The 25,393-nt window shown below is 37.4% G+C and overlaps 2 protein-coding genes and 1 long non-coding RNA gene across 8 annotated transcripts; 2 read left to right on the forward strand and 1 right to left on the reverse strand.

Moving 5' to 3' along the window:
* Nucleotides 1-3,519: 3,519 nt before the first annotated feature.
* Nucleotides 3,520-5,039, forward strand: LOC140009507 (uncharacterized). Its single transcript, XR_011816923.1, has 2 exons — nucleotides 3,520-4,163; nucleotides 4,337-5,039. It is a non-coding gene; the product is annotated as an uncharacterized lncRNA (long non-coding RNA).
* Nucleotides 4,410-10,234, reverse strand: LOC113695453 (uncharacterized). 2 transcript variants are annotated; one of them, XM_027214565.2, is made up of 9 exons: nucleotides 9,935-10,233; nucleotides 9,719-9,843; nucleotides 8,941-9,041; nucleotides 7,917-8,112; nucleotides 7,734-7,826; nucleotides 7,089-7,148; nucleotides 6,853-6,927; nucleotides 5,450-5,530; nucleotides 4,410-4,902 (listed from the first exon to the last, which is right to left on the reverse strand). In XM_027214565.2, exons 1-9 carry the CDS (start codon nucleotides 10,005-10,007, stop codon nucleotides 4,540-4,542), a joined length of 1,167 nt encoding a protein of 388 aa, XP_027070366.1. In that variant the 5' UTR covers nucleotides 10,008-10,233; the 3' UTR covers nucleotides 4,410-4,539. The 2 variants fall into 2 exon arrangements, with proteins under 2 accessions (XP_027070366.1, XP_027070368.1); XM_027214567.2 differs by lacking the exon at nucleotides 7,734-7,826 and having other exon boundaries at nucleotides 9,935-10,234.
* A 40-nt stretch (nucleotides 10,235-10,274) lies between these two features.
* LOC113695452 (uncharacterized) lies at nucleotides 10,275-17,158 on the forward strand. 5 transcript variants are annotated; one of them, XM_027214555.2, is made up of 11 exons: nucleotides 10,477-10,648; nucleotides 11,159-11,233; nucleotides 11,479-11,623; nucleotides 11,704-11,790; nucleotides 12,281-12,408; nucleotides 13,449-13,545; nucleotides 13,622-13,699; nucleotides 13,798-14,023; nucleotides 14,748-14,971; nucleotides 15,048-15,112; nucleotides 16,818-17,158. In XM_027214555.2, exons 1-10 carry the CDS (start codon nucleotides 10,479-10,481, stop codon nucleotides 15,069-15,071), a joined length of 1,254 nt encoding a protein of 417 aa, XP_027070356.1. In that variant the 5' UTR covers nucleotides 10,477-10,478; the 3' UTR covers nucleotides 15,072-15,112; nucleotides 16,818-17,158. The 5 variants fall into 5 exon arrangements, with proteins under 5 accessions (XP_027070365.1, XP_027070356.1, XP_027070358.1 ...); XM_027214562.2 differs by lacking the exon at nucleotides 11,159-11,233 and adding an exon at nucleotides 10,715-10,815 and having other exon boundaries at nucleotides 10,621-10,637; XM_027214564.2 differs by lacking the exons at nucleotides 10,477-10,648; nucleotides 11,159-11,233 and adding an exon at nucleotides 10,275-10,415.
* The last annotated feature ends 8,235 nt before the right edge of the window (nucleotides 17,159-25,393 follow it).

Raw genomic sequence — 25,393 nt, forward strand, 5'->3', positions numbered from 1 at the left:
AGTTAAAGGTCTTTCTCTCTTCCTTTTTCTTTTATGCCAAAAAATATGAAACGGACATTTCATGAATTCATTTATGAGCAAACCTAAGTAAGATGTTCTTAATGGCAACTGGCCCTCTTGTCGTTCAAAATTCATCTAAAAAGGCTGCAATTGGATTGAATACACACACGGTCAGAAAGTGATATACATATGTATACAAAATCCCACTTTAACACAAGGTGCAGTCAAAATGGACCATAAGCCTCACAAGTTCCCGTTTAAACCAATTGAGGTAGAATGGTTATCTTATCATTTTTTTTATACCACAATTCGCCTCATTTACGCCCTGTTTAAATTTATTTATACTATACTTTTACTTATTTACACCTCCAAAATAGAAAATACTGAAACCAGGAGAGGGCAGCAGATCAAGTTGGCTTTGCCCAATCCCAAACCAAACCCCGGCTAAAGTTTCAATCACGAATTTCGTTGGGTGGTGGGGTTCATAGTTAAAGCTACAAAGGCAAAGTACCATGCATTAAATATTTAGAACTCTCGCCCACCAACAACTCAAAGCGGGCCCAGCCAGAATAAATTCCTGTCGCCTTTCCGTCTTCCCCACTTTGGAAGACATTTAAGGCGTTAGGTTCTGATGCCCTTTTTTTTTTTTTTTTTATAAAGCGTCTACGGGTTCTGATGCCTAATGCCATGTACCAAAATAGTCGAATATTAAATGGGTGCAATAGTCTAGTACCTGTCTACAGGTTGTTTGTGTTTTTTTCTTTTTTTTTTACCATGATAATATTTATTCTATTTTACGGAGAGGAGAATTTAAAGAGATTATAAAAGGAATTAATAGATATATAGAGTTGACTATATCAAATGAACGATTTGATATTTTTTTTGAATTTTTTTGAAAAAAGATCAAAGAGATGATATAATACCTCTTCTTTTTAAAATAGATGAGATTCAAACTCTGATCTATGGTCCAAAGACAGACTTAGGTTTGATGGCCTCTGAGCTTTACAGGTTTGTTTGTGTTCAGAATTTATCAACTGCATTTGGTTGTATAAAGTTCCAAGGTAATATCACACGTGAGACAAGAAGCTGCTCATTTTGGTACAAACGTACCGGCTGTCGGCTGATGTTACTATCATCAGATTAATACTTTCTATTTTAAGGTTAAATTATGCGAAATTGGGGGCAATGAATAAATTTCTTTCTACATTTTGGGTGACAGGAAATTGTAGGGGCAGATGTTATACAGAACGAGTACCCTTCCCCGCTCCTTACCCTACTATACAAAAGTTTTTTTTTCATCCTCACTCCATCCCTTGTTGCCCCCCACGCCATCCCACTACTCTCGCAGGTGCGCCCATCTCAGTCTACTATCATTTTATTTTTTATTTAATTTTACTTTATATATATAACACTAATAATAGTTTTATTAATCAGCCATTTGAATTTATTAGCAAAAAATTGAACGTGAATTAAAGTTTAATAATCACTTTGATCTTTTGAATTTATTTCTCCATATTTAATACCATATACATAATAAAATCCAAGCTAATTGCTATTGTTTCTTTATGAACAACACGCAATATGTGAAAAATGGCCAATGAACATAATAAGATAATTATTTTACCACAATAAATTTATAATAGAAATTACATCATTTTATCACAACAAAATATCATGTTATTTACAATAATAATAATAACAACAACATAGTACTTATTTAATGTTATACATATAAAGAATATACACATATATTATGCTATATTAAAATATGGGCCGCACCCTTTTAAAGTAGGGGTGGACAAAATTATCTGCTAATCCAAAAACCTGTTATATCCAATCCAATTCGATCTGAAAATTAGCATACCTGATTTGATCGAGTCAAAAGAGGGTCGGGTACCTGCTAAAATGTAGGGCGGGTTAGGGTCACATAATTAAAAATTCACGGGTACCCAACCCGCTCCGTGTACATATATATATATTTTTTATTATTTTTATATACATACTATAAAATAATAATTTAGAGTTAAATAAGAAATTTCATTGAATAAATTACATTACAAATATGAGATACTATAGTTTATTTATAAGATTCATTTATAAAGGTCATGATCTTATATTTTATAGAAAAGTGTTTAATTAATGCGGAACAGATATTTAAAAAAATGTGCTACTTATTTCAAACTTTTATTAATTTTGAATTTTTTTTTAATTTTTGTCCTTTATCTTGTATTCTCTTCGCATGCTTATTTCTTGGTGGGAGACTTATTTTGAGAAAAAAATCTTTATTAAATCTTATATGAATGTGTAAAATATAAAATTAAATAAGTATAAATTATTTTTTAAAAAATTAAATGATAAGTAGGGCGGAACGGGTATCCGTTGATTCGACCCTATCTCAGCGGGTATTCTATAATTGGGTACCCACTGATATACGGCGCAGATATCAATCAAAAAATGACTGACTTGTAAGGTACGGGTCAGATCAACCAAACAGTGGACAGGTTCGACCCGCGCCCACCCTTACTTTAAAGTAGAAGATTTTTCCTCTGCGGGCATTTAGTCCCAATGTGATCCCCAAGAAGGCGGGGTTTAAAACATTGAGAGGGTTCCAACTGGGTAAACGTAGCTCCGCCCAAGTTTTGAATTGCTAAGCTAAACTCCCGTTTTCATTACAGAATATCATGTGTAGCATATATATTACATGCACCATTATAGAACATTCTAACACTTCCTCAATTTTGTAGGTCGTGTCAAATGGATGGCATGAGCAGATTCATTAAAACACAGGAGACCACGATTCCAAGGAGATTTTGTCATCATACTCAAAAGTAGTTGCAATATTTCAGATAAATTGGGAAGACGGATCAGCTCAAGCATATGCACATGTAATCTTAATCGGAATCTAGCTACACGACAGTTAATGTCTTTTTATATTTAAAATTTTATTTTTGTACATTTAACATGTATTTACTTTCGCTAGCACAGGACAATCTTTATTACATTGATAACGTGCATAACATTAATCCCTCTACTATTGTTAACATAAGCTTCGAAATTCACAATTTTGATCAGAACTGAACTACGCATGAATTTATGAGCAGTAGTAATTGGTTAGTCGATCTGTACAACTATGTGCTTGCAATTCATAAACAAGGAGAGAAAAAGATGAAAAAAGAAGAAAAGATACGCGTATGAAGTACAAAGCCTTGCACTTGTACGTCAGGAAAAGCTGGACTTGCAACATTTGGTGGGTTGGTCGGACAGTTGATGATGGTACAAAAAATATGTATATTTCTTGTCAATCTGGCTGGCTGAAGGAGGATAAAGTTACTTTAGTGAAGGTGGAGTGGTAACATCAACCGCTTTCATCTGTGGGGCTACAAGTTGCATCAAATTATAGCGTGTGGAACTATTGAAGGAGGAATAATGGACAAGCCACCAATGAAAAGTAACAGTAGTGTGATAAATTTGTCTTTACACAAGTAAGGTGAACCAAGACAAGACCAGAACAGGCCAGACCAGACCAAGAATGGGGTGTTCTTGAAAAAAAATGATGCTGTTTTATCATGTGTGTTTATAAGAGAAGCTATCATGACTGTAATGCTCTTCCATAGCTTTTCTCAAGAATGCAGAGAATTAGAAGTGCAGCTCTTCACACTAAAAGAGAATCACAGCTGCAATATTTTATTTTATTTTTTACTTTTATCTTTTTTTGAAATCAATCAAAGGTATGAAGAACTTTGTAGTTGAGATATTGATCATTGATCATTGAGTTCTCCAGATAATAATGTAATTCCATTTCTCTACCAACATGTCGTGAGTGTTTATTATCCCAGTTTGCTTTGGGCTGCAAGCATCACCTTGGTCCATGCTATATATCTTATATCGAACGGGGCTCTTTCAGGTTATCTTGGGTGTCAGCTAGTTGCTTCTTTTCCTAGATTCATCAATTTCTCAGTGTTTCCAAAAATCTACAAAGCGATTATATGCATTAAGCATCATCTTTTGGCTCCGTACCGATCCATGCCCTGCTTATAGTCATATCAAGCATGTTTGGCCCATGAATATGGCAGCAATATTCATGTCAGTCCAACTTGCAAGATTGAGAGTGTTGCTTGGACTTGGACCTGCGTCAGTATAATTCATTGGAGACCTCTACAACTGTAAGTGGTATTGTAATAAATAACTCAATGGTTGAAATTTAGTCTTTCTGTTCTTGGATTGCAATAGATATTGTTTGATTTTGGCGTGTAACCTAGCCCAAATTGTTGTTTTCCAGTTGTTATTCAATTTTACACATTTGACGTGTTCCTGTACATAAATGTATTTCTTCCAGTTCATGCATTGTATCAGAAAGGGCAAAAGTAAAACAACTCATTGCAATGGGCTGGATCAGTTAAGAGAGGACAGGACAGGACATGGCTATCGCCTTGGGGTATCACCAGCAATAAATTCAACAAAAGAGCATTCAGTTACATGTATTGATGCTCATTTAAGCTCAATAACTGCAAAATGCTACAAAATTTTTGAGTATTCCCACTACACGGAATCATGTACTCTGATTCTATTGGTGGTTTGGTTTTGAGATAAACATAAACTGGCTTTCTCAACTATAACATCGCTGTTGCAGTCAATTCTGTAAGAGACATCCAGGCCTTCCAAAATAAGGTGATAAATGACATCGTCCGAAGAAACAGACTCCTCCCCACCTCCCTGTCCAGAGATTTCATCATCTTCATGGTCCTCCAATTTTGCAGCAGTGTCATTTATGCTGTCAATTCCAGTCTTAGTTATGGAGTTATGTGGTTGGATTCTTTGAGATACTGATCGGATATCCCATGATAGCACCTGCTCTATCAAACCTTCAAATTCATGTTGGGAGGTATAGAGAGACCTTTTTTCCTGTAAAGGGAAAGTACTAAGCTTTTAGTAGTGGCAGGAGACACAACATGATCCCAATTAGATGAGCTATTCACTAACAAACGTGTCTGAAAACTGGTTGAATGAATCTTCCATTTGATGGCTAGTTTAGAAGAAAAGCAGTGTTTACAAATATCCATCGCCAGACTTTCTTAAAAGTCAATAGGTTTTTCATTTTCTACTGGAAAATACCTTTAGTGAAAGAGACATTAATTGATTCACAAGAGTGCAGTTCAAACCCAACACAGAAGCATATAAACCAAATTTACAACTGTATCTTATCAGGGGAGGTAACAAAGTGAATTAGTAGCCAAGTAAGATACATTCACCAAGCCAAATAAATGGAATTTTCAATGCAATGAGTTATTCTTGCAGAAATTTTATAGCGACAAAATTGCCTAGTCATTTCCAAGACTGAAAAGAACGACTTCAAGGCCATGAAATAACCCAGCAGCAGTAAGAGAGACAACAATCATTGAAAACAGAAATATGAAAATAGAAAATAAAAAAACAACATAAGAAGACTCACCACTACTGGCCAACAATCAGCTATACTGTCAGAAAACCCCTGAGAGAAATTAATGGAAGCTACTGCCAACAAGTTGTCTGCCTGTAAATCAATTTGTTATGGCTTTTTAACAAGAAGAAGGTAACAGAACAAAATTTCCAAATTGGCAATCCTTTTTTTTCCATCAACAGGACAGATAGAGGTTTTCTTATGTGCTGTTTACCTTATTTTGGTTATTGCACTTTAGAAATTCATATAGACTTTTTTGTGCTCCTTGAAAAACTATGATATGACCAAAGTAATTCCTTAGCATACATCACTGTCTTCATAAAATATTTCCATAATTTTGATGTCTAAAACCAAAATCTGTATCCATTATTCACACTTCACTGCGGTGCCAGAGAATTAAATCAACTATTCGAGCCTGCTGTTTGAAAAGGAAACTACCATTTTTAACCTGGATAGCCTCGACAATGACACCTTAATCAAAACATGAGATAAGGCATGGCATTCAAAATGTACCAGCAATGTTAAGCAATCTTTCAAGTTGCTCATCAAGTAAGGTGATTCAGGTCTACAAAGGAAACTCATTTCATGAGGATACTGTACACTAATTTAAGACAGTCATCTAAACTGTGCAAATTGCATCAATAAATGGTTTATCATATTTACTTTTTTCTTTTTTGGTTACATCATATTGACTTACATTAACATAGAGATTGTTTTCAGCCTTAACAGCCATATGACTTGTAAACCTAACTCCATAGTGAGTGTAATTAGTGTAGTCAAAAGGTTTGCTTTAGTGCCCAGTAATAAATGGCTTCCAAGTACATACGCACCAACCAATACATCTTCACTACCAAATTTTAACTTGTAGTTTAGACTAGTTCAGTTACTTTCAGACTGATATACCTGGTGAATGTTCTTCTCACGAGAGATTTCAAGAATTGTCTTAGTCAATGAGATTGAAGGAACTGTTCACCAGCAGTAAGATAAAAAGTACAGGAAAAGGCCCCAAAATCTTAATGAAGTAAACTACAGTAAACTCAAATCTGCTAAAAAATTGGAGCATCATAGCACCTCACTAGTACAAGCTATATCTTCCTTTTCTCTTTGTTTCTCTCCTAGTTAGAGCTAAGATATTCACACCAGAGGCTCATACTAGCTGTCGGATACCTATTTCAGCCTAGCTCTATTTCTGGTGAAGCATCAATATTATGTTTACAATGCAGATCATACATCAAACCAGAGCTAAAGCATTTTATGCCCAACTGAAACATTTTCAATGTGTTAATTGTCCATGCTACATCTGATATTTGACATCTCTAATGTATGAATAGTAATGGAAATGCTATCAGATGAGAATTTCAGGAGTACATCTAATGTGTGGCTGAAGACTAGTAATAGATAATTCACAGGGGTACCTTCACCCATTCAGGAACTGCCGCTTCACTTATGCTGTCACAGTATGGAAGGTAGGGCTTGACATCCAGAACAGGCTGGTAATGATGTAGAAGTGATAAGCCACACTAGTGGGATAGTGTTACGTATAAATAGAATACTGTACTGTGCATGTAGAAGTAGTGTATATCGAACTGAAGAATAATGAAGAGAAACTGTAACTTGGTTTAACTAGTAATGAAGTAACAGAGAAACTAACAGTTCCATCAACTAGGTCCACACCAGAAAGTAAAACTGTTTGTCCTTCCACTGAGTCCACCTAAATCATAGATAGAGTGCACTGACATCAGCTATTAAATTCTCCATTTGCCACACATGTTTAACTTTCCCTACATGCATCAAACTTTAAGAGTTCTGTTGCAGAAACAAAGGACAAAAGGATATCTTTTATTTCAATGCATCATCCAAAATTTTCTATTGAAGTGCTGTTGGAGACCTGAAGAAGTCTTTTGGAGTGCCAAAAGAGTTATTAAGGTCTCTAAAAGTCTTTCAAAAGAACATCTGCTTCAAGAAAAGTATAGGTTTCTGTACTTTTGGAAAAGCTTCTCAGAAAGTTAGGTATATGAAAACAAAAGCAGGCTTCAAAATAGCAGTGTTTGTCAATTTCCATGATATCAACACAAACCAGAGGTGGTAAAATATGAAACCTATTAAACCTGTTTCTTCGGCTTTGGTTATACATTTTTGGTAACTGCTAATCATCATACTGGGATGAAGCCCACAAACTTCAAATGCCCATGCAGCATAAGCACATGAAAGGGTGAGCTTGCTCATGTTGATTGTTCGGAGCATATGACCTCTGACATACATGATGTGTTAGTGTAACAAGCAGAAATGATTGTACCTTTGCCACAGTGAGGCCAATAGGGCATGGGCGATGAGGAGATCTAGTGGCAAAGACCCCTATCCTCTCACCTTTCAATCTCGGTACTCTTACCTATTTATTGGATGGACTCTAATGTGAGTACAAAACATGCAAAAAAATGAATTAATGCAAGCAAAAGAGAATAAATTCATAGTACAAAACCTTAGCCTTGAATTTTGACTGGGATGGATGCTTCCACAACTTTTCCAGGTCAGTGTTGAGATGGAACACATAAAGAATCCAGCAATGAGAATACCCTTCAAGACCTTCAAGAGATGCTGAAGGAACCCGAGCAGCATCAAACTTTAACCGTGCCCTTGCAAGAGGTACAAGTAAAGGCTGTCTTGGTGTCCCATTTCTGGAAAAACAAGAAACATACATCAGTGAGAAAAACCAAGATAGCAAGGTTATTATGGCACTATATCTATTTGCATTTGACAATTTGATGTAAAAAGCACAAAACAGACACTGGCATAATAAACTCCAGATGGGATGATGGATAAAACATTTTAATTAGCTAAGCTGGTGATGGTAACCCAAAAATTTCACTCACTGAAGAATGTCCAAATCTGTTTCAGAAATTTTCAATCTGCAACTTATGAACCTGTGTTTACAGGATTTCATTGTCCCTATCCTACTGCTCTCTCGGTCTCTACCTGGTCATTAGAATAAAAATGCACCAACTATTGTAGCATGCTTATGAAACCGTATCAGATATAGTGATGGAGATAATGGACATAGCATCACCATCCAGTATTAACAGACAATCTTAGCAAGTAGTTAGCCATTTCCTTCTTTATGTAGTCTACATAATGTCAGGATTTTAAGTACCTGGACTTTTAGATTGAGGGAACCTGGGGACTTTTTACTGTCCTTCACAACTATACAGTAAAAATAGCTTTTTTCCTTTCTTCCTTCTTTTTGCTTATATACCCTGCATTTACATAATATTTGTGTTGTCAGAAAGATTCAATTTCCACTTTCATGGTTCTTGCACATCTCATTCGTTCTTTCCAATGAAGGATTCCAAACAACATATTACAAGACTGCAGCAAAGTGTGAAAAGCTAACATTGCAAACTCAAAGGGTTTGGTGCTCGATATCTGAACAATGCATTACTCAACAGGCAAAATTTTACAGTTCCTTGCTAACAAAAAATTTCACTATGCATACTTCTCCTGATTACCTTGTAGAGAAGCAAGACTGGATCACTGCAATTGGTGCCATGGGATATGAACTCAACTCGTAACTTTCTGAATTTTGCTGAACCAGTGCTTTCCTCAAAGCCTGCAACATCAATTATGAGAAAAAAAACGCTTCACAAGACAAAAGACAAAATGCATTATGTACCAGAGATCAGAGTATCACATGAATTTAATCAGCCACAATTTTCATCAAAAAGATTAGTCTACATTACGAAGGTGTGATGTTCTCCTCATATCTGAGGTTTCTTTCTTTAGTTTTATATGATGGAGAAACAACCTCAGAAAGGCATTATGTAGCCGTGTAAATACAATCCCTCCCTAAGAATTACCCGTATAGCAACAAGTTGTCTTTCCGATTCTAGGTCCAGATCAATGAAGCAGCTACAGAGTCTAAAATAGAAAACTTACAGACACACAACTAACAAAATTCCCTTAATTAAGATTATACTGTTGAAGACTGACAAGCAGAGTGGAGCATCGGTACAGGAAGAGCCAAAAGAAGAATATATAGCTACTTTTTTTATTGATTTTGAGCATTTAGCAATAACAATCTGTTAAACGAGCTAAAGGGCAGCTCTTTCCCACAAAGATTTTTGCTGTGATGTAACTGAAATTCCAACCTCTACATTCATCATTCTGGGCATGGAAATTTCTTCCAAATTTCTGTTAACTGACGGCAATCAATAGTTAAAACTTAAAAGTCCATCCAAAAAATTCACTCACATTAGTGGGTTCTGATGACTAGAGAATCTATTATACCTGCTGAGCTTTAATTCGGCCTTGCCTCTCGGCAGCACACTTTTCCAACGCATTCTTAAGGGATGCTTCAAGTCCTTGAATTCTTGCGTCCTCACCGTCCTTCGACTTTCTTCTCCAAAAATACACTGCAAACCCCCATGGCCACAACAAAGACCAAAACTTTAGAGGGTTCTGTGCATAATGACCAATACTAAAGAGAGGATATAGGAAGAATACCAGTAGAAGCAGAGAGTGTTGCAGCAGCAAAAGCAATGGTGAGTGTTAACCATTTGGGGTTGTAGACCGCCATGAACTGAACTGGTTAATGGTAATAATCAGAATTCTCACCTTCTAGTTTATTTGTTAAGAGGTTGCATTAAGCACCCTTTGATTTGCTTCAAATCACGCTTTTAGTTTATTAAGCTAAGAGGTTGCGTATAATTACATTAAGCACCCTTTGATTTACTTCAAATTATGCTTCCAACTGTCCCCCTGAACCTTTCTGGGACAAGAACCTTTTCACTGGCCCGGGATTGCACTAGAACTATTGAATATAATATCCGCTTGCATTTGAAAACTCCGTCACCATTAAAATATTCAACTTTAATACCATGAAGTTTGTTGGTTTCAATCATTTTTTCCCCCTTTTTCAGCACATGATCAGACACGCACCTACGGAGCAGAATTAATTTAATATGTCTTTTCTCTCTTAAATCTGGTATAAATTCCACCAAGTACTGCCTTTTTTTTTTTTTTTTTTTTAACTTCTTCTTGATATAATATGCAAACGTTGAATAAGTTGAATATGCATCTGGGATTGGAGGCTTCAAAATGTCTACAATTTAGCAAATTTCTAGTTATGTGGCGAGTGGTTTCAACCATTGTGTTTTTTCTGGTATTGGTGATATTGTCATTCTTGCAAAATAGAGGGAAAGAACAGGTTGGTAGTAGGTAAGTACACAATAAAATAAAAATCATGCCTTTTCATCTGAGTTTGGCATCTTTGTATTCTTGCAGTGCTAAACTATCTCACACACTGAAAGAAGAGAACAAAGAAAAATCCATAGTTTTATATGCATCAGTTTTCAGTGAAGTAGTTAAAACGTTGACTGCAGCAGGTAATGCATATTATACCGTTAGACATTTTGTTGATATTTGTGGTATTCATATACGCATGTTGGAGTCTTTATTAGTGAGGAGGAAAATGCAATGATGTTTGTCAGATGCTTCTGAGAAAAAATGTGTTTTGGTGTCTAGGCTGTGCTTGTGAAATTCAAGATTCTTTCTATCCTTTGAATTAGATGTTCACAGAGATGAGAGAAGGAGACAACTTATGCTGTCAATCTCTTTCCTCGTTGTTGGCTCTGTTGCTGCTCTTGTCATTGTTGAATTGCTCTGATTGGTACGATTGGTCTTCTGGGGGTGAATAATTTTAACCTCAAATCAAGTTTTCAATTACAGAATCGAAACTTGCTTCGTACTGTCCCTGAAAGTTGCAAAGATTTTCGGCTTCAGTTCTTCATTTGTTTCCATGAGGTCACCCCTGTTTGTACTGATTTGAGCATATTTCAAATATTCTGATTGTTTCATGAAGATTGAGAATTAATGTAACTAACAATTTGGTGATTATTTCCCCTAGTTAGGATCTTTGTAAAGTTTTTCTTGTTTTCTCTTTTTTCCCCCTCATTTGTTATAAGTTTCTTACACTTGAATTAACTTGCCCATTTGAGAACCCTGCATTTCCTCAGATGTAGATTAATTTTTTTTTTATTGTGATGCAGTAAGTTAGAAGGTGTCCAAGCTAACACTACAGTCTGTTCAGAAATGAGAAAAAATAATTGCTCTTGGGTTCCAGTATTGGAGGAGTTCACTTTTATTGCTAAGTCTGCACCGTTTAATAACTGTCATGCTTCTACCATTGTTGAGGTAATACTGTTTAAATTGACATTATTCAGTCAAATATAATATTTTCTGTGTTTACCACTAATCAATTGTTAATCCGATAGGTTGATAAAGGTCATTTTTTGGTTGCTTATTTTGGTGGCACGGTAGAGGGAGCCCCTGACGTGAAAATTTGGATACAGACATATAAGGTAATTATATCCTCATCCAGGAAGACTTTGTCAGTGAATTGTGTTACATTTCTTTATAGTGCCGAAGAATGATGATGATATGGATCTGCATTTGAAGGATGTAAGTTCCTCTGTCTAATCTCCGGGTTGAAAAGATGAATCAACTGTGTTATTTCTATTTTCTTCTTGCTTTATTGTTTTTGGAGGTCTTCACTTGAGAATGACTAAATGGTACTTGAACGTGGGCACCATTACCTAGATTGCTGTTTTTTCTATCATACAACATCGGAACTTAATTCAACTTAGCAAGGATTGCATCAATATACAGCTTTCTTCTTAGCATGCCTCCAGTCAAAACTGATTGACATCTCTATTAGAGAAATGTTCATGTTGGTTTTTGTTCTAAGCATTTGGCAGAGAAGAACGGAACCACCCGCCATCAATTACAATTCCTACAGCAATAACGTTTTCCTTGATTATTCAGTGCATAATGAGAGATTATTCTGAACAGGATGGCCTTTGGAACCCTCCTGTTATTGCAGATGAAGAATACAATGTTTCAATGTGGAATCCTGTATTATTTAAGCTCACCTCGAATGAATTGCTTTTATTCTACAGAATTGGGCAAGACGTTCAAAAGTAAGTCTGCAGGCTTTTCATGTATGGCAGTACTGAATGACTTTTATTTTCATACGATTAATATAAACCCTCCCATGATGTTTGGTGCTTTAAATAGTACTACCTGGGTACACGCTTGAAGCCCATACTGGCAATCAAGGACAGGGTGAAAGGATGTTAGAGTTGAAAGAATAGTTTTATAGACTGGAGAGAGGTTGGATATTAGTATGTATAAAGAGCAAGCGCTAACTTGACCTAGATAAGATTGGAGGTCGAGTGGAATGAATGCTAGAGTGTGGAAGTGAAGGGTCCCTGCTTTGTATGGTCTTGTTTAAATAGGAATATGATGCATGAGAAGAAATTGTGGACTTTTGTGCTAGGAGAGCAACCCTCTTTCTTCTAATTAGCAATTTGGCTAATAAAAGAGGACATAGATCACCCAAATATTTGTACAACCTGAATCTGATGTATCCTAGTATGAAGCTGATAACTCCAAATATTTGAATTTGATTATGTTACATGCGTTCATCAACACAGCACTACGTTTCTTGTAAGAGAAGTACCATACTTGGTAAGCCAACTAATACATCTGATATCTTCTGTTTTTCTTCTTTTAACCTGAAATAACACTGGAAATAGTTACATTTGCTGCTACATGAGATTATTTAAGCACGTCTGATTAGTTGATAGACAGGACAATCCTCTCTTTTTCCCGTACCCAAAATCAGCAGAGTCTAATCTATATTCGTTGGATGGTCATGAACATAGGCTGTACTTAAAAGCCTCTTTTGGTAGAATCTTTTGTTGTTTTTGCAAATCCGAGTTGAGGGAAACAATAAGCCACTTGAGCACATTATCATTTTACGTAGTTGCCTGTTCCTTTTACTGGATCTGCGGCTTGGAGATTGGACATGGGATGTTCAACTTAATTGGGCCCCTGAGAGACAAGAATTGAAAAGAGACGGAGAATTTATCCACTTTAATTTTCCCATGTGATCCATGCGTCTTCAGTATTCTAAAAGTATCAAGTAACCTTCTGCTTATGATTTCATAAATATCAGATGGAGTGGATTCATGAAGCGGTCTGATGATGGAGGCATCACTTGGAAAGAAAGGGAACAACTTCCTCCCGGTATTTTGGGACCAATTAAGAACAAGGTACTGCCGAATTCGCTGCTATTATGTTGATTCTTTTGAGCTGTGCTTTCTTCACTCACTGATTAATGTTTCTCAGCCCATCTTGCTTGCAAATGGGGACTTGGTTTGCGGATCTTCTGTTGAGAGTTGGAATTCTTGGGGCGCTTGGATTGAGGTTGTAATGATATTTCACTATGCCGTGACTTCTATCTCAATCTTGTTTTGAAGGAACCCATAGAGATAATTGTTAAACAAGTTTTTCCTCTGAAACAGATAACTTCAGATGCAGGTAAATCATGGAAAAAGTATGGACCAATATACATTGAGAATAATCCTCTCAGTGTGATTCAACCCGTTCCGTACCTGACTGCAAATGGAGCCTTGCGCGTGCTGCTGAGATCATTTACAAACATAAGTAGAATTTGTATGTCAGAATCTGAAGATGGAGGTCACAGCTGGAGCTTTGCAAAGCCTACAGAACTTCCGAACCCAAACTCAGGTTGTTATTGAAATAGCATACCTGCGAATGGACATAGATGATAGATCTTTTTAGATTATGGTGAAAGAATGCAAGTAACTATACATAACATCCCTGTCCCAGGTTGAATGTCTTGCTTTTCTTTTCAGTACATTCCAAAGTAATCGCCACTTTCCTTAATTAGAATATTACCAGATCCCAAAAATGTAATGATCTCCTGCGTTTCCCATTGTCTTTATTAGTTTCAATAACCTACCATAAACTTAAACTCTTTCTCTTGATATAGTATCCTAGCTTCTCCAGTCAAACTCAGACACTAATTAAGTCTGAGGGGAGGTGACTAACCTGTTATAAGAATTTTGTACAACTCAAGGTTATGTACTAGAATACTGTCATGAGAACTTAAATCTAAGATGAGTATGAAGTTGGGAACTAGCTGATAGAAAGTAGGAATACCTTTTCTATGACATACACGTATTGGTCCATTTATTTCACAGTTTGCAGGCATTATGTTTTTATAGATTTGAACCCACACAAGAAGCAGATGTTGCTCCAGGTTTAAATTAATTCCATCTCCTGAACAATTTACTTAGAATGCAACCTATTTGATATGACATTGTGAAATTTTTAGTTTATCTTGTTAATGCTCTTCAATCAGGAGCGCCTTTATCTGGACCATACCATTCGCACTAGAAATGATTTCTAATTTGTCTTGCCCGCTAATGTTTTTGAGTTTAATGGTTAGGTATTGATGGGGTGAAGCTGAGAGATGGACGTCTTTTGGTAGCTTATAATACAATCTCGAGGGGTGTCCTCAAAGTTGCTGTCTCCCCTGATGATGGAGACTCATGGCAAGAGGTGACAACGCTAGAGGAGACTGAGGGAATGGAGTTTTCATATCCAGCTGTTATCCAAGCTAGTGATGATCTAGTTCACATCACATATACGTACAACAGGACACAGATTAAGGTAACAAAATTTTGTACGATCAGGTGATGCATTATTGTTGTCGATCCAATGTTCATTCCCTTTTTTGTTTTTTCAGCATGTAGTCCTTAATCCCATTTGATCAAGTGGCGCATTTTAAAGTCAACTCGTGGATGAAAGAAGGTACTTTGTCTGTCTCTATGCAAATACTAGAGTTACATGTTATTAGCATTTCTAACAACTGCTTCTTGAATTTTTTTTTTTTCTTTTGAGCGATCATTATATTAGCCCATTTAGATGCAACTGTATTTGCTTCTGATTGTTGGCTGGTTATGAATTTTGTGCCCTTTCAGCTTAGGGCCTTGTGAAATGATTTTTTGACTGTTCATGCAAGTTCTTGAATTTTACCCATTGGATATGTAAAGCTAAAAGTTATGGTCCTAGAGTAAATTATATTCGCGATATGGTGATATGAATATCTAGTGGATGTTCTTCATTTTAGATTTCCTTGCTTTTTTGCCCCTAAAATTGTCGAAATCAGTTTTGGTGATGTTCACTTCATACAAGTGAAGTTGGATAAGCAACTTCTAAAGCCAACCAACTTGGGTCAATATCTAGTGGATCTTTTGATAGCCTAAGTCATGAAGTTTTAGTTACTTTGGGAGGCTAGTTTAGTTGCTGGCTTGTTGCTTCTCCATGTAAGCTACTTCATTTTCACATTGGTACGGTTAGTTCAGACTGTATGCAACGGTAAAAGGATACTCAAGAGACTTGAAGTTGATCCTGAGCAGTGGCCGCTGGATGCTCAAACGAAGAGTTGCTGTTTATGAATCGTGGATCTTCCTTTGTTCAAATGATGATAGACCCTTAATATGCTTTGGAGCTCCATTTTTTTTTTTGGTGAAAATTTGGACAATTTGGATTGAAGTTGTTAAAAAAAAAAAAGTGATGATATATGTGGACCTTGTGGTGAAAGATTGGTGTCAAATACCTCAATGGATAAATACGCAAGAGCGACCTTTTTAGTACAAGAATCTCTTGCAGGAACTTCTAAAGATGTCATGAAAGCTCAGTTAAGTTGGATGTTGGCTCTTAACAGAGTTCGAAAAAGGGATTCTAAGCAAATAGATAAGCAAAGGGATACCTCTTCCACCGGCAAAAGATGCAGCCGGCCAAATCCAATAGCAGAGCTGTTGCTTTTGATTTTTCTACTTTGAAAAGCTGAGAGCTCAAGTCGATCAACATCTGCAGCATCCCACAAGTTCAGGAACTGATCATGACAAATGGTCGGTAAATTAACATTATCCCAATGGATAACTGATTGGAATTTTGTAGTTTGGGGTGTGGGGAAGGACTTGTCCGGCAGAAACAACCCATTAGCCGACCTTAACAGAGGAAGTTGAATAAAACTTTTTTGATTGTCTGCATTTCACAATTCTAATGGCATAAACCTGTTGATCATCTTTACAGGATAAATATTTGAGTGAAATTTGGCTTCCAAGTAGGTAATAACACAGAAACAAGCATAACACAGGTCATCCCTCTGTCACGGTGACCCAAAGAGTATTATAGGTTAGAACTAAACTAATCAAACTTAGAAAGATCCACTTAAAGCTCAAATAATTCCTTCATTCTCTGTTTGTAGCTGTTAATAAGTACACTATTATTACTCATGCAAAGATCCTTGTGTTCTTTAACTACTGCGCTGCATGGACATTCTGGTTACATTTTTCTTTGATAATTTTACCAGTTGCTAGTACTATCTTCTTAATGACTTCCAACTTTTTAAATTGTGTTCAACAGCTCAAGCCCTTGAAATTGATTTCAGAAATGGTTCTTTTTCTTTTTCTTCTTCCTTTTTTTTTTTTTTTTTTTTTTTTGTGTGCAGGGTTTTATCGTTTTATCGCAGGAGGGAGATGAGGATTGGATGCATGGAAAGGGGTTGTGCTTCGAGTGATGAACTTTTTTTTTTCCTCTAGTTGTAACTCAGTTAACCTTATACTGAAATTCAAAATACTACTATTTTCTGAAAAATCTATTTCTAAATAAAAATAGAAAACTGAAGGAAAAAAAAAAATCCAAGGAGACAGTTGTGTATAAGAAAAGGACATGTTAGTGGAAATGATCTGGCCTCTTGTTTGAACTGGGCTCAGCCCCGTGTGTCACGTGTCAGGACTCTCTTCCAAATAGCCCAATAAAGGAAGTTGTTGGTGGGTCAAGCCCATATAATGTTGTACTTGCCCAATAGATTCAGGTTGGTCTTATCTATCTCAGGAGCCGCTATTGGGTCTACAGCGACAAACCAAAATGGTGGGGTTTACCTTTTCCTGTTTGTGGGTCTCGCTAGTCCTTCTGGGATAATTATATGATACAAAAAAGTCAAAATCATGGGAGGCAATCCGTAATCGCTGGTTAAAGTGATTGAAGTTTGACAAATTCCATAAAGAGAATAAATAATATGCTTTGCATTTTTCTTATGGGTAAATCCATGCCTCCACTTTAGTCGACCAGTGACTTGTATCAACCTTCAGTCGGTCGATGTTTGACTTTACTTTCCTTCCAATTGACTGGTCCTTGGACAAAAGAAGATTATTTGGAATAATTTTTTTTTTAAAAAAAAATACTATAACACTTTTTTTGACATTACGTATATGAGATAAAAAAATAATTAAAAAAATATTTTAATAAATTTTTGTAAATAATCCATTATTCAAACTAACATACACTATAAGTTGTATACAAGTTCTTGAGACTACTTTTTTAAGATTTCGAACCGCCTTTCAAAGTAGCATGCTTCCACATTACAAATAAAATATATGTTATGATATTATGTCTCTTTTTTTTTTTTTTTTGGTAGTAATGATATTATGTCTCTGAAAAATTGATTAATAATACCATGTACGACTATGTGAGCCTAATTAGATTACATAAAAAAAAAAGGACCCTACTATTTGTTCTTCGATTTGTCTTCCCTTTTATTTGATAAATTCAAAGGACTAGATAATTTGTAAAACAATTTTGCGATCCCAGAACTCGCATTGTTTATATATATGTGGGTATGTATATATATATATATATATATATATATATATAATTAGTTTACAAGTATGATGCCCATGTTGCCTCCCCAATTTTAGTTCCAACCAGATTTGGGAGCAGACTAGTAGCTGGGAAGCCGAAAATGGAGAGCAGAACATGGTCAACAACCAATAATAAAGTTCAAAAGCAAAAAGAACGCGTAAATGGAAATTGGAAATCGATCTTCACTTTGCCTGAAGAAGTCAGCTGCCTCCAAACGTTCATATATACTCTCGCTCACATGCTGTTGCGAGCATCTAACCAAAACTACACTTCAACTCGGATTCCGGGGGGGGAATAGGGATCGATGCATGTTTTCCGCAGACCTCACTTTTTGCATTAAATGAGAAGTGTCACTTTTCTTTCTTGACCAGAAATAAAGGCAGATCGATATACACATTTTATTTCCTGCCCCTTTTTGCTGAGACTGCAGGGCCAATTAATGGGGTAGGAACCGAAAACGAAAAGTAGAACTTAGATCCCAATGTTTACCAGCAGCCTCTCGTAATGCCAGGGAGTGCGGGAATCGACATTGTTGACTTGCACATTTCTTTAGGCAAATGCTAAACAGTAAACACACAGAAGCCACAAACTCTTACCAGTCCATTTCTCCAAAGTCCAAACCATTCCTTGCATCCACATTGCACTGGCTTTTAACAAAAAGACTTGGAAGAGGTGAAAGAAAAACATAAAAACTTTCATGGCTTCATCATATGCATTTATGCTTGTGCACCTCCATTCATTGTATTCTAACTACCCAAATTAAATGAAGTAACTAAACACAAGCATTTTTTGTCACTAGTATTGATTCGCATTCTACAGGTGGGACAAAGATTAAGGTGATAGAAACATAAAGACCAAAAGATAAAACATAAATGAGAAAAATAAGAAAGTACAAGAAACTTTAGAGTTGAGATTATGCTGTAACATTTTTTTTTGATGTGATATATGATAGATAAAAAGATAATTAAAAAAATAAAAAATTAATTAAGAAGAATACATGTGATGAAACGTAAAATTTTTTTTTTAAAAAAAAAACAGGACCTATCCAAACATAGTCAATTGTTGAGCATTTCAACGAACAACTTCACATGATACTATACTACTATTAGTAAATAGGACTTGTATTATTTTCCCTCAAGATATATGCCTTTCCATATTAGGTGGTTTATATAAACTGTCTAATAAGGAATTTTCTCACTAACAGATTCATTATCATCTTAAATCTTAATCTCCTTAGCAAATGGATTATATTGATTGTGAAACCATACCTAAATGTCTCAATAATTATCTCTCTTTGAAACACAAGAAGTTAACGAACGGAAATTTGTAGAACGTCTGGAAGGGAAGTTTATTGTTTAACTAATTATAGCAAACCCCGGATACCTCAGTGCAATTCATTAACTCCCATACAATTAAACTGACGTGTTATTTCCTTGAAGTGCCACTTGGTGCTTGCTTGGCTTCTTAATTGCCTGCCAACTGTTTTTGTCTGGATCAAAGTTCGGGTTTCCGTCCAAATTGGCAAGTTCCAAATTATGGTCGACGGATTTCATTTCCAAGTTTCAGCGATCACAGGCATTGAACTTTGTGTTTGCAGCTGGGAATTCTGCTGTCTTTCCCATTTGGCTGCCTAGCTTGCCAGCTACTCCTCTTGGGGACTTGATCTTTACTTCTTTTGCCACTGGCCTCAAATTTCAGCAAAATCTGTTGCTAAAGATCCCATCCACACATAACCCTGCCTAAGTATTGAAAATCCCAACTTCGCCTTCTAAAGTTGTGAATGGTCATTTTGTCTTCTTGATTTGTTGCATGCATGCAACATGCCAAGTGTCCTGTGTCGTAATTGTTGTGTGTGTGTGTGTGTGTGTTTTTTTTTTTCTTTTGTTTTCATGCTGCCTTGGTCCCGCCAATGAAGTAGTTGTTTTTGAATTTTCTTTCACAAAGATTGCTAGATCGTTTTTCCAGGAACTTTGATATCTTGGCATCTAATTTGCATGCCAAATTTCATTAGGAGCAGACTCCAACAGAGGTACGTAAGGGTAGGGTTTTGGATGTATTTTTGTTGCGGGTTCAATGTCTCTTGACTTTGTTAATGGCTCCAAAATTTTCTGTCGACTTTGCTTTAATTTCGTGGCTTGGTATTTGGATACAGGAATCATTTTATAACGCGATTTGGATCTTATATAACGTTTCTATACTGGTTGATGAGTAGTTTTACGCGTGAAACTTGTCGATTTTTGCTGAAAGATACAAAGGAAATAATGTTTGGATAATATGCTACAACTAATTAAAGAATACTCAACTTTCATTGTTCTTCGATAATAAATTTAGTTGAGCTCAATGCATGGCAAAAAAAAAATTCAGGACAATCCACTGATCGACAGAAATTGTGAATATTCTTAGAATAAGTGATATACCTTCTGGGATAGCAAGTAATTGAGGTTTCAATAAGTCTTAATAATTGAATTTATGAGCCAAAACTTTAGTGTTTTTAAACCAAAGGTATTTGAACATTGGGTGTATTCAACTCTTTTCTTTGCCGAACTGTTGTGGTTAACTTCCTGAGCAAGGAAGTATTAGGGAAAAGCAGAAAAGAAGTAAAGCAAGATTGAGAGAGAGAGAGAGAATATTAGAAAGAAGATCGGAAATGAAATGAGAGTGAAATTGATTTCCAAAAGCTGTTGAACCAATACATCCTTCGGTTATTTATACAAGACTATGCTTAATGCATGCAAAAACGTCCAGCTAACAGAAAAGATTCCTTCTAACTAACTCCTCCAGCTAGGATGCCAGCTTGGCATAACTGACGAATGATCTTCTTGGATTTTGCCAGGACATAACATTGCCCTCCCCTTCAAACAATCCTAGTCTCTAGGATTTAATTCTGGAAATTGCACTCGGATAAAGGACCAGTCTTCCCAAGTGGAGTCATCCTTGCCCAAATTCTCCCATTCAATCAACACTTGCTCAACTTCTTGACCCTTCCTGTAAATGACTCTTCTGTCTAGAATGGCCTTGGGAGCTACTTGAACTCTCCCTCCACAGTTGCTTGGGGGGGTGTAGGATGGATTTGGCTCCCATTGGCAGACTTCTTAAGGAGAGAAATGTGGAACACGGGGTGCACTGAACATCTGGCAACTTCAGTCTATACGCCACTGATCCCACTTTCTGCTCAACCTGGTAGGGTCCATAATACCTTGCAGACAACTTCAGGCTTCTCCTAAAAGCCACGGAAGTTTGTCTATATGGCTGTAGCTTGAGGTACACCCAATCTCCCTCCTCAAAATTCCTATCCGTCCTTCTCTTGTCCGCTAGTTGCTTCATTCTATTCTGTGCCTGCAACAAGTTTTCCTTAAGTAAGGTATTCCAATCTACCCTTTCTCTGGTCCAATCCTTCACTGCAGCAGCTAGTGTTTGCGTAGGTGATAGAGTGAGCTGTGAAGGTTTGTACCCATAGAGGGCCTGAAAGGGAGTCATGGACAGACTAGTATGGTAGTTAGTGTTGTACCATCACTCAGCCGTAGGTAGCCACTTCTTCCACTTTCCTGGTTGTTGCATGCACATACTCCTAAGGTAAGTTTCCACACATCTGTTGACTCTCTCTGTCTGACCATCTGATTGGGGATGGTATGCAGAAGAGAAACTAAGTCTAGTTCCCAGCAATTTGAAGAGCTCCTGCCAGAAAATGCTGGTGAAAACTCTGTCCCTATCAGACACAATGCAAGAAGGCAGTCCATGGAGCTTGAAGATTCGATCGAAGAAAACTTCTGCAATCCCCTTAGCCGTGTAATGAGAGGTTATAGGGATGAAATGTGCATACTTAGTGAACCTGTCTACCACCACATAGATGGCATCACTTCTTAAGGACTTAGGCAAGCTTTCTATGAAGTCCATTGAAATTTGCTGCCAAGCTTGATCTGGGATGGCTAGTGGTTGTAGCAGTCCAGGGTATGGACAATTCTCAGACTTGCTCTTGTTGCAAATATCACACTTCTCCACGTAAACCTTTATATCCTTCCTCATGTTAGGCCAGTAAAAGAAAGGTTTCATCCTCTGATAGGTGTCTTGAATCCCTGAGTGACCACCCCAGCAGGTATCATGAAAACATGAAATCAAGTTTTGCCTGAGGTCAGATCCTGATCCTACAAAAATTCTGTCCATGTGCCTTATGACTCCCTTTTGGTACGTGTACTCAGGGTGAGAGTTGGTACCTGTGGTCAAGGCTACCACCAACTCCTTGATACTATCATCACCAACATAACTGTCAACCACTAGCGAGAGCCACTGAGGTGCAACTGCTGACATTGCATGCACTTCTACCATCACATGTTCTTCTCTTTTCTTCACTCCATTCCTTCTGTTCTCCTAGAGAGAGCATCAGCCACCACGTTCTCTTTTCCCCTTTTATATTGAATTTCATAGTCCATTCCCATCAACTTTCTGTTGTAATGGTGTAGTGATTTTCTGGTCAAGTAAGTACTTCAAACTCTCATGATCAGTTTTAATCACAAAGTGCCCTCCTAATAGATAATGTTTCCATTTCTGAACTACAGTCATTAATGACAGCAGCTCCTTCTCATATATGGACAAGGTCTGGTTCTTTTTACCCAATACCTGGCTCATATAGGCTATGGCCCTTTCTTGCTGCATCAAAACAGCTCCAATGGCAGCTTGGCTTGCATCAGTTTCCAAAACAAATGGCTTAGTAAAGTCTGGTAAAGCCAAGACTGGTGTAGTGCTCATAGCTTCTTTTAACTTCTGGAATGCTTGATCTGTTTCTGTACTCCAAGTGAACTGCCCCTTCTTAAGCAGCTCAGTAAGGGGTCTGGCAATCACCCCATAGCTTTTCACAAACCTCTTATAGTAACCTGTCAACCCCAGGAAGCCTCTGAGTGCTTTAATATTGGTGGGGGCAGGCCAACACAGCATAACTTCAACCTTTGCTGGATTAGCACTCACACCTGTCTCAGTGACTATGTGGCCTAAATACTCTACTTGATTCTGGCCAAATGTGCACTTGGACAATTTAGCATAGAGAGAGTGTGTTCTTAGGGTGATCAATACCAAGGACAGGTGGTGTAAATGAGTGGAAAGGTCAGGGCTATAAATCAGGATGTCATCAAAGAATACAAGGACAATTTTTCTAATGTAAGGTTCAAATACAGAATTCATTAAGGCTTGGAAGGTAGCAGGTGCGTTTGTTAAACCAAAAGGCATAACAAAGAACTCATACAATCCAAAATGTGTTCGAAAAGCTGTTTTTGGAATGTCATCAGGAGCCATTCGAATTTGGTGATAACCTGATTTGAGGTCTATTTTGGAAAAAAATTTGGCTCCATGTAGCTCATCAAGGAGATCATCTATTATGGGAATGGGAAATTTATCTTTGCTGGTCAAGCTGTTCAATTGTCTGTAATCAATGTAAAGTCTCCAACTGCCATCTTTTTTTTCACCAAGAGAGCTGGAGAGGCAAATGGGCTATGACTTCTCTGAATGATACCAGAGGTTAACATTTCCTTGACTTGTCTTTCTATCTCTGTCTTTTGGGAATGAGGGTACCTATAGGGTGCAATTTTGAAGGGTCTAGCATCTGCTTTAAGTGGTATTTTATGGTCATGAGTTCTGGATGAGGGCAAGGTTTTTGGATAAGAAAAAATGTCCTCATATTCAGCCAGTAATTCAGTAAGAGAGTTAGGTACACTAGTCACCTGACAGTTGTGAACCTTCACCATACAAGATTGTTGCAGAGCTTTTCCGACCCTGTGCCGGATGACTTTGCCAGCAGCCTCTCCTTTCCTGAGTTTCACCTGTGCCGTCTCAGAGTTCCCCTTCAATAGGACTTGTTCCTACTCTTTGTCAAAAGTTATCTGTAATGCTTTAAAATCGAATGTCAGGGGACTATACTTCTTCATCCAATCAACTCCAATTATCATGTCGTAAGGTTCAAGATCCAAAACAAATACATCATGCTCAAATTGATGGCCCTGGATCTCCCACGTTATCTGAGGCACCCACTGATCACAATGCAAAACTTTACCATCTGCAATTTTGACTTTGAAAGGTCTATGTTTCCTGATTTTCTCAGGATATAACAGTGCAACTGCAGGTCTGATAAAACAATTAGTACTCCCACCATCCACTAAAACTGATAGTTGATGATTACCATACAGTCCTTGCATTTTGATGGTGCTAGAAGACAACTCACCTGAGACAGAATGCAGAGCCAACACCACTGCTTGATCTGCATTAGTACCCCTGTACTCAATGACCTCCTCCTCTTCTCCCTTATCCGATTCATCCTCATCTATCAGCAACATGTGAAGCTCCTTGTTCTTACAAGTATGTCCAGGGGAGAACTTATCCCCACATCTAAAGCACAGATGGTGGTCCTTCCTGTACTGAAACTCAGAGTGTGAGATTTTCTTAAAGACAGGCTGCGAGTCACTCTTTTTCTTGGTTTCTTCACTATTGTTTAGTTGTATCCTCCTATTTCCATTGACGCCAGCGTGTCCCCCACTGAAACTAGATGGCAGCGGATTCCTATAAGCCACTCTATTATTTTTGAAGAGTGCTTCCAAGAGGTGCTCCTGCCACCTAGCTTTCTCAAAAATCAATTGAAGAGAGTCTGGTTTGTGCATTTTCACAGCAGACTTGATTTCATTCTTTAATCCACTCAAGAAGTAGGAAACGTAATAGGATTCTGACAGATTGGGAACCTTAGCCATCACCAATGCTCTAAGTTCCTCAAATCTCTCCTGGTAAGCTAATACAGACGAGGTCTGTTGCAGCTTGTTGAATTCCTTAATGGCATCATCCTCTCCCAGTTCTCTAAATCTTCTACAAAGTTCCTCCTTAAATTCGTTCCAACCAACGCCTCCCTTGTCTCTTTTGAAGTTTTGGTATCATAGGTCATCTCGCTCTTCCAAGTGTAATTCTGCCATATCTACCCGGCTCTCTTCAGAGATCCTGCAAAGGTGGAAGAATTTTTCGCACTTCCTCACCCACTCCCTGGGGTTGCTCCCATTAAATTGGGGAAATTCCAGCTTGGGAACAGCCACAGTGTAGTGATTCCTCACTGCTACTCCCCCACTAGTTCCTCCTTCCACCATTCTCCCAGCTTGAGTCCCACTATTGTGGTTCGGGCTCCCCAGATCCCCCTATCTCCATGCACACCCCCGCAAAGTTATTGAACTGATTGCTCATATCCGCCATGAATGTCTTCATCTCCAATCTATTGGCTTCCAGCAGTGTCTTCATATCTTGGAAGGTATCTTTCACCTTTTCTTCCAATGCTGCTGTAAAATCCAAAACGGTCTGGATCCGTGCCTCCTGTTTGCGCAGCTGTTCTTCGAAGCTCTTCATCCTGGTTCCTTCGGCCATGGT

This window comes from Coffea arabica, chromosome 6e (assembly GCF_036785885.1).
Source record: "Coffea arabica cultivar ET-39 chromosome 6e, Coffea Arabica ET-39 HiFi, whole genome shotgun sequence".
In the NCBI taxonomy this organism is placed as follows: domain Eukaryota; kingdom Viridiplantae; phylum Streptophyta; class Magnoliopsida; order Gentianales; family Rubiaceae; genus Coffea; species Coffea arabica.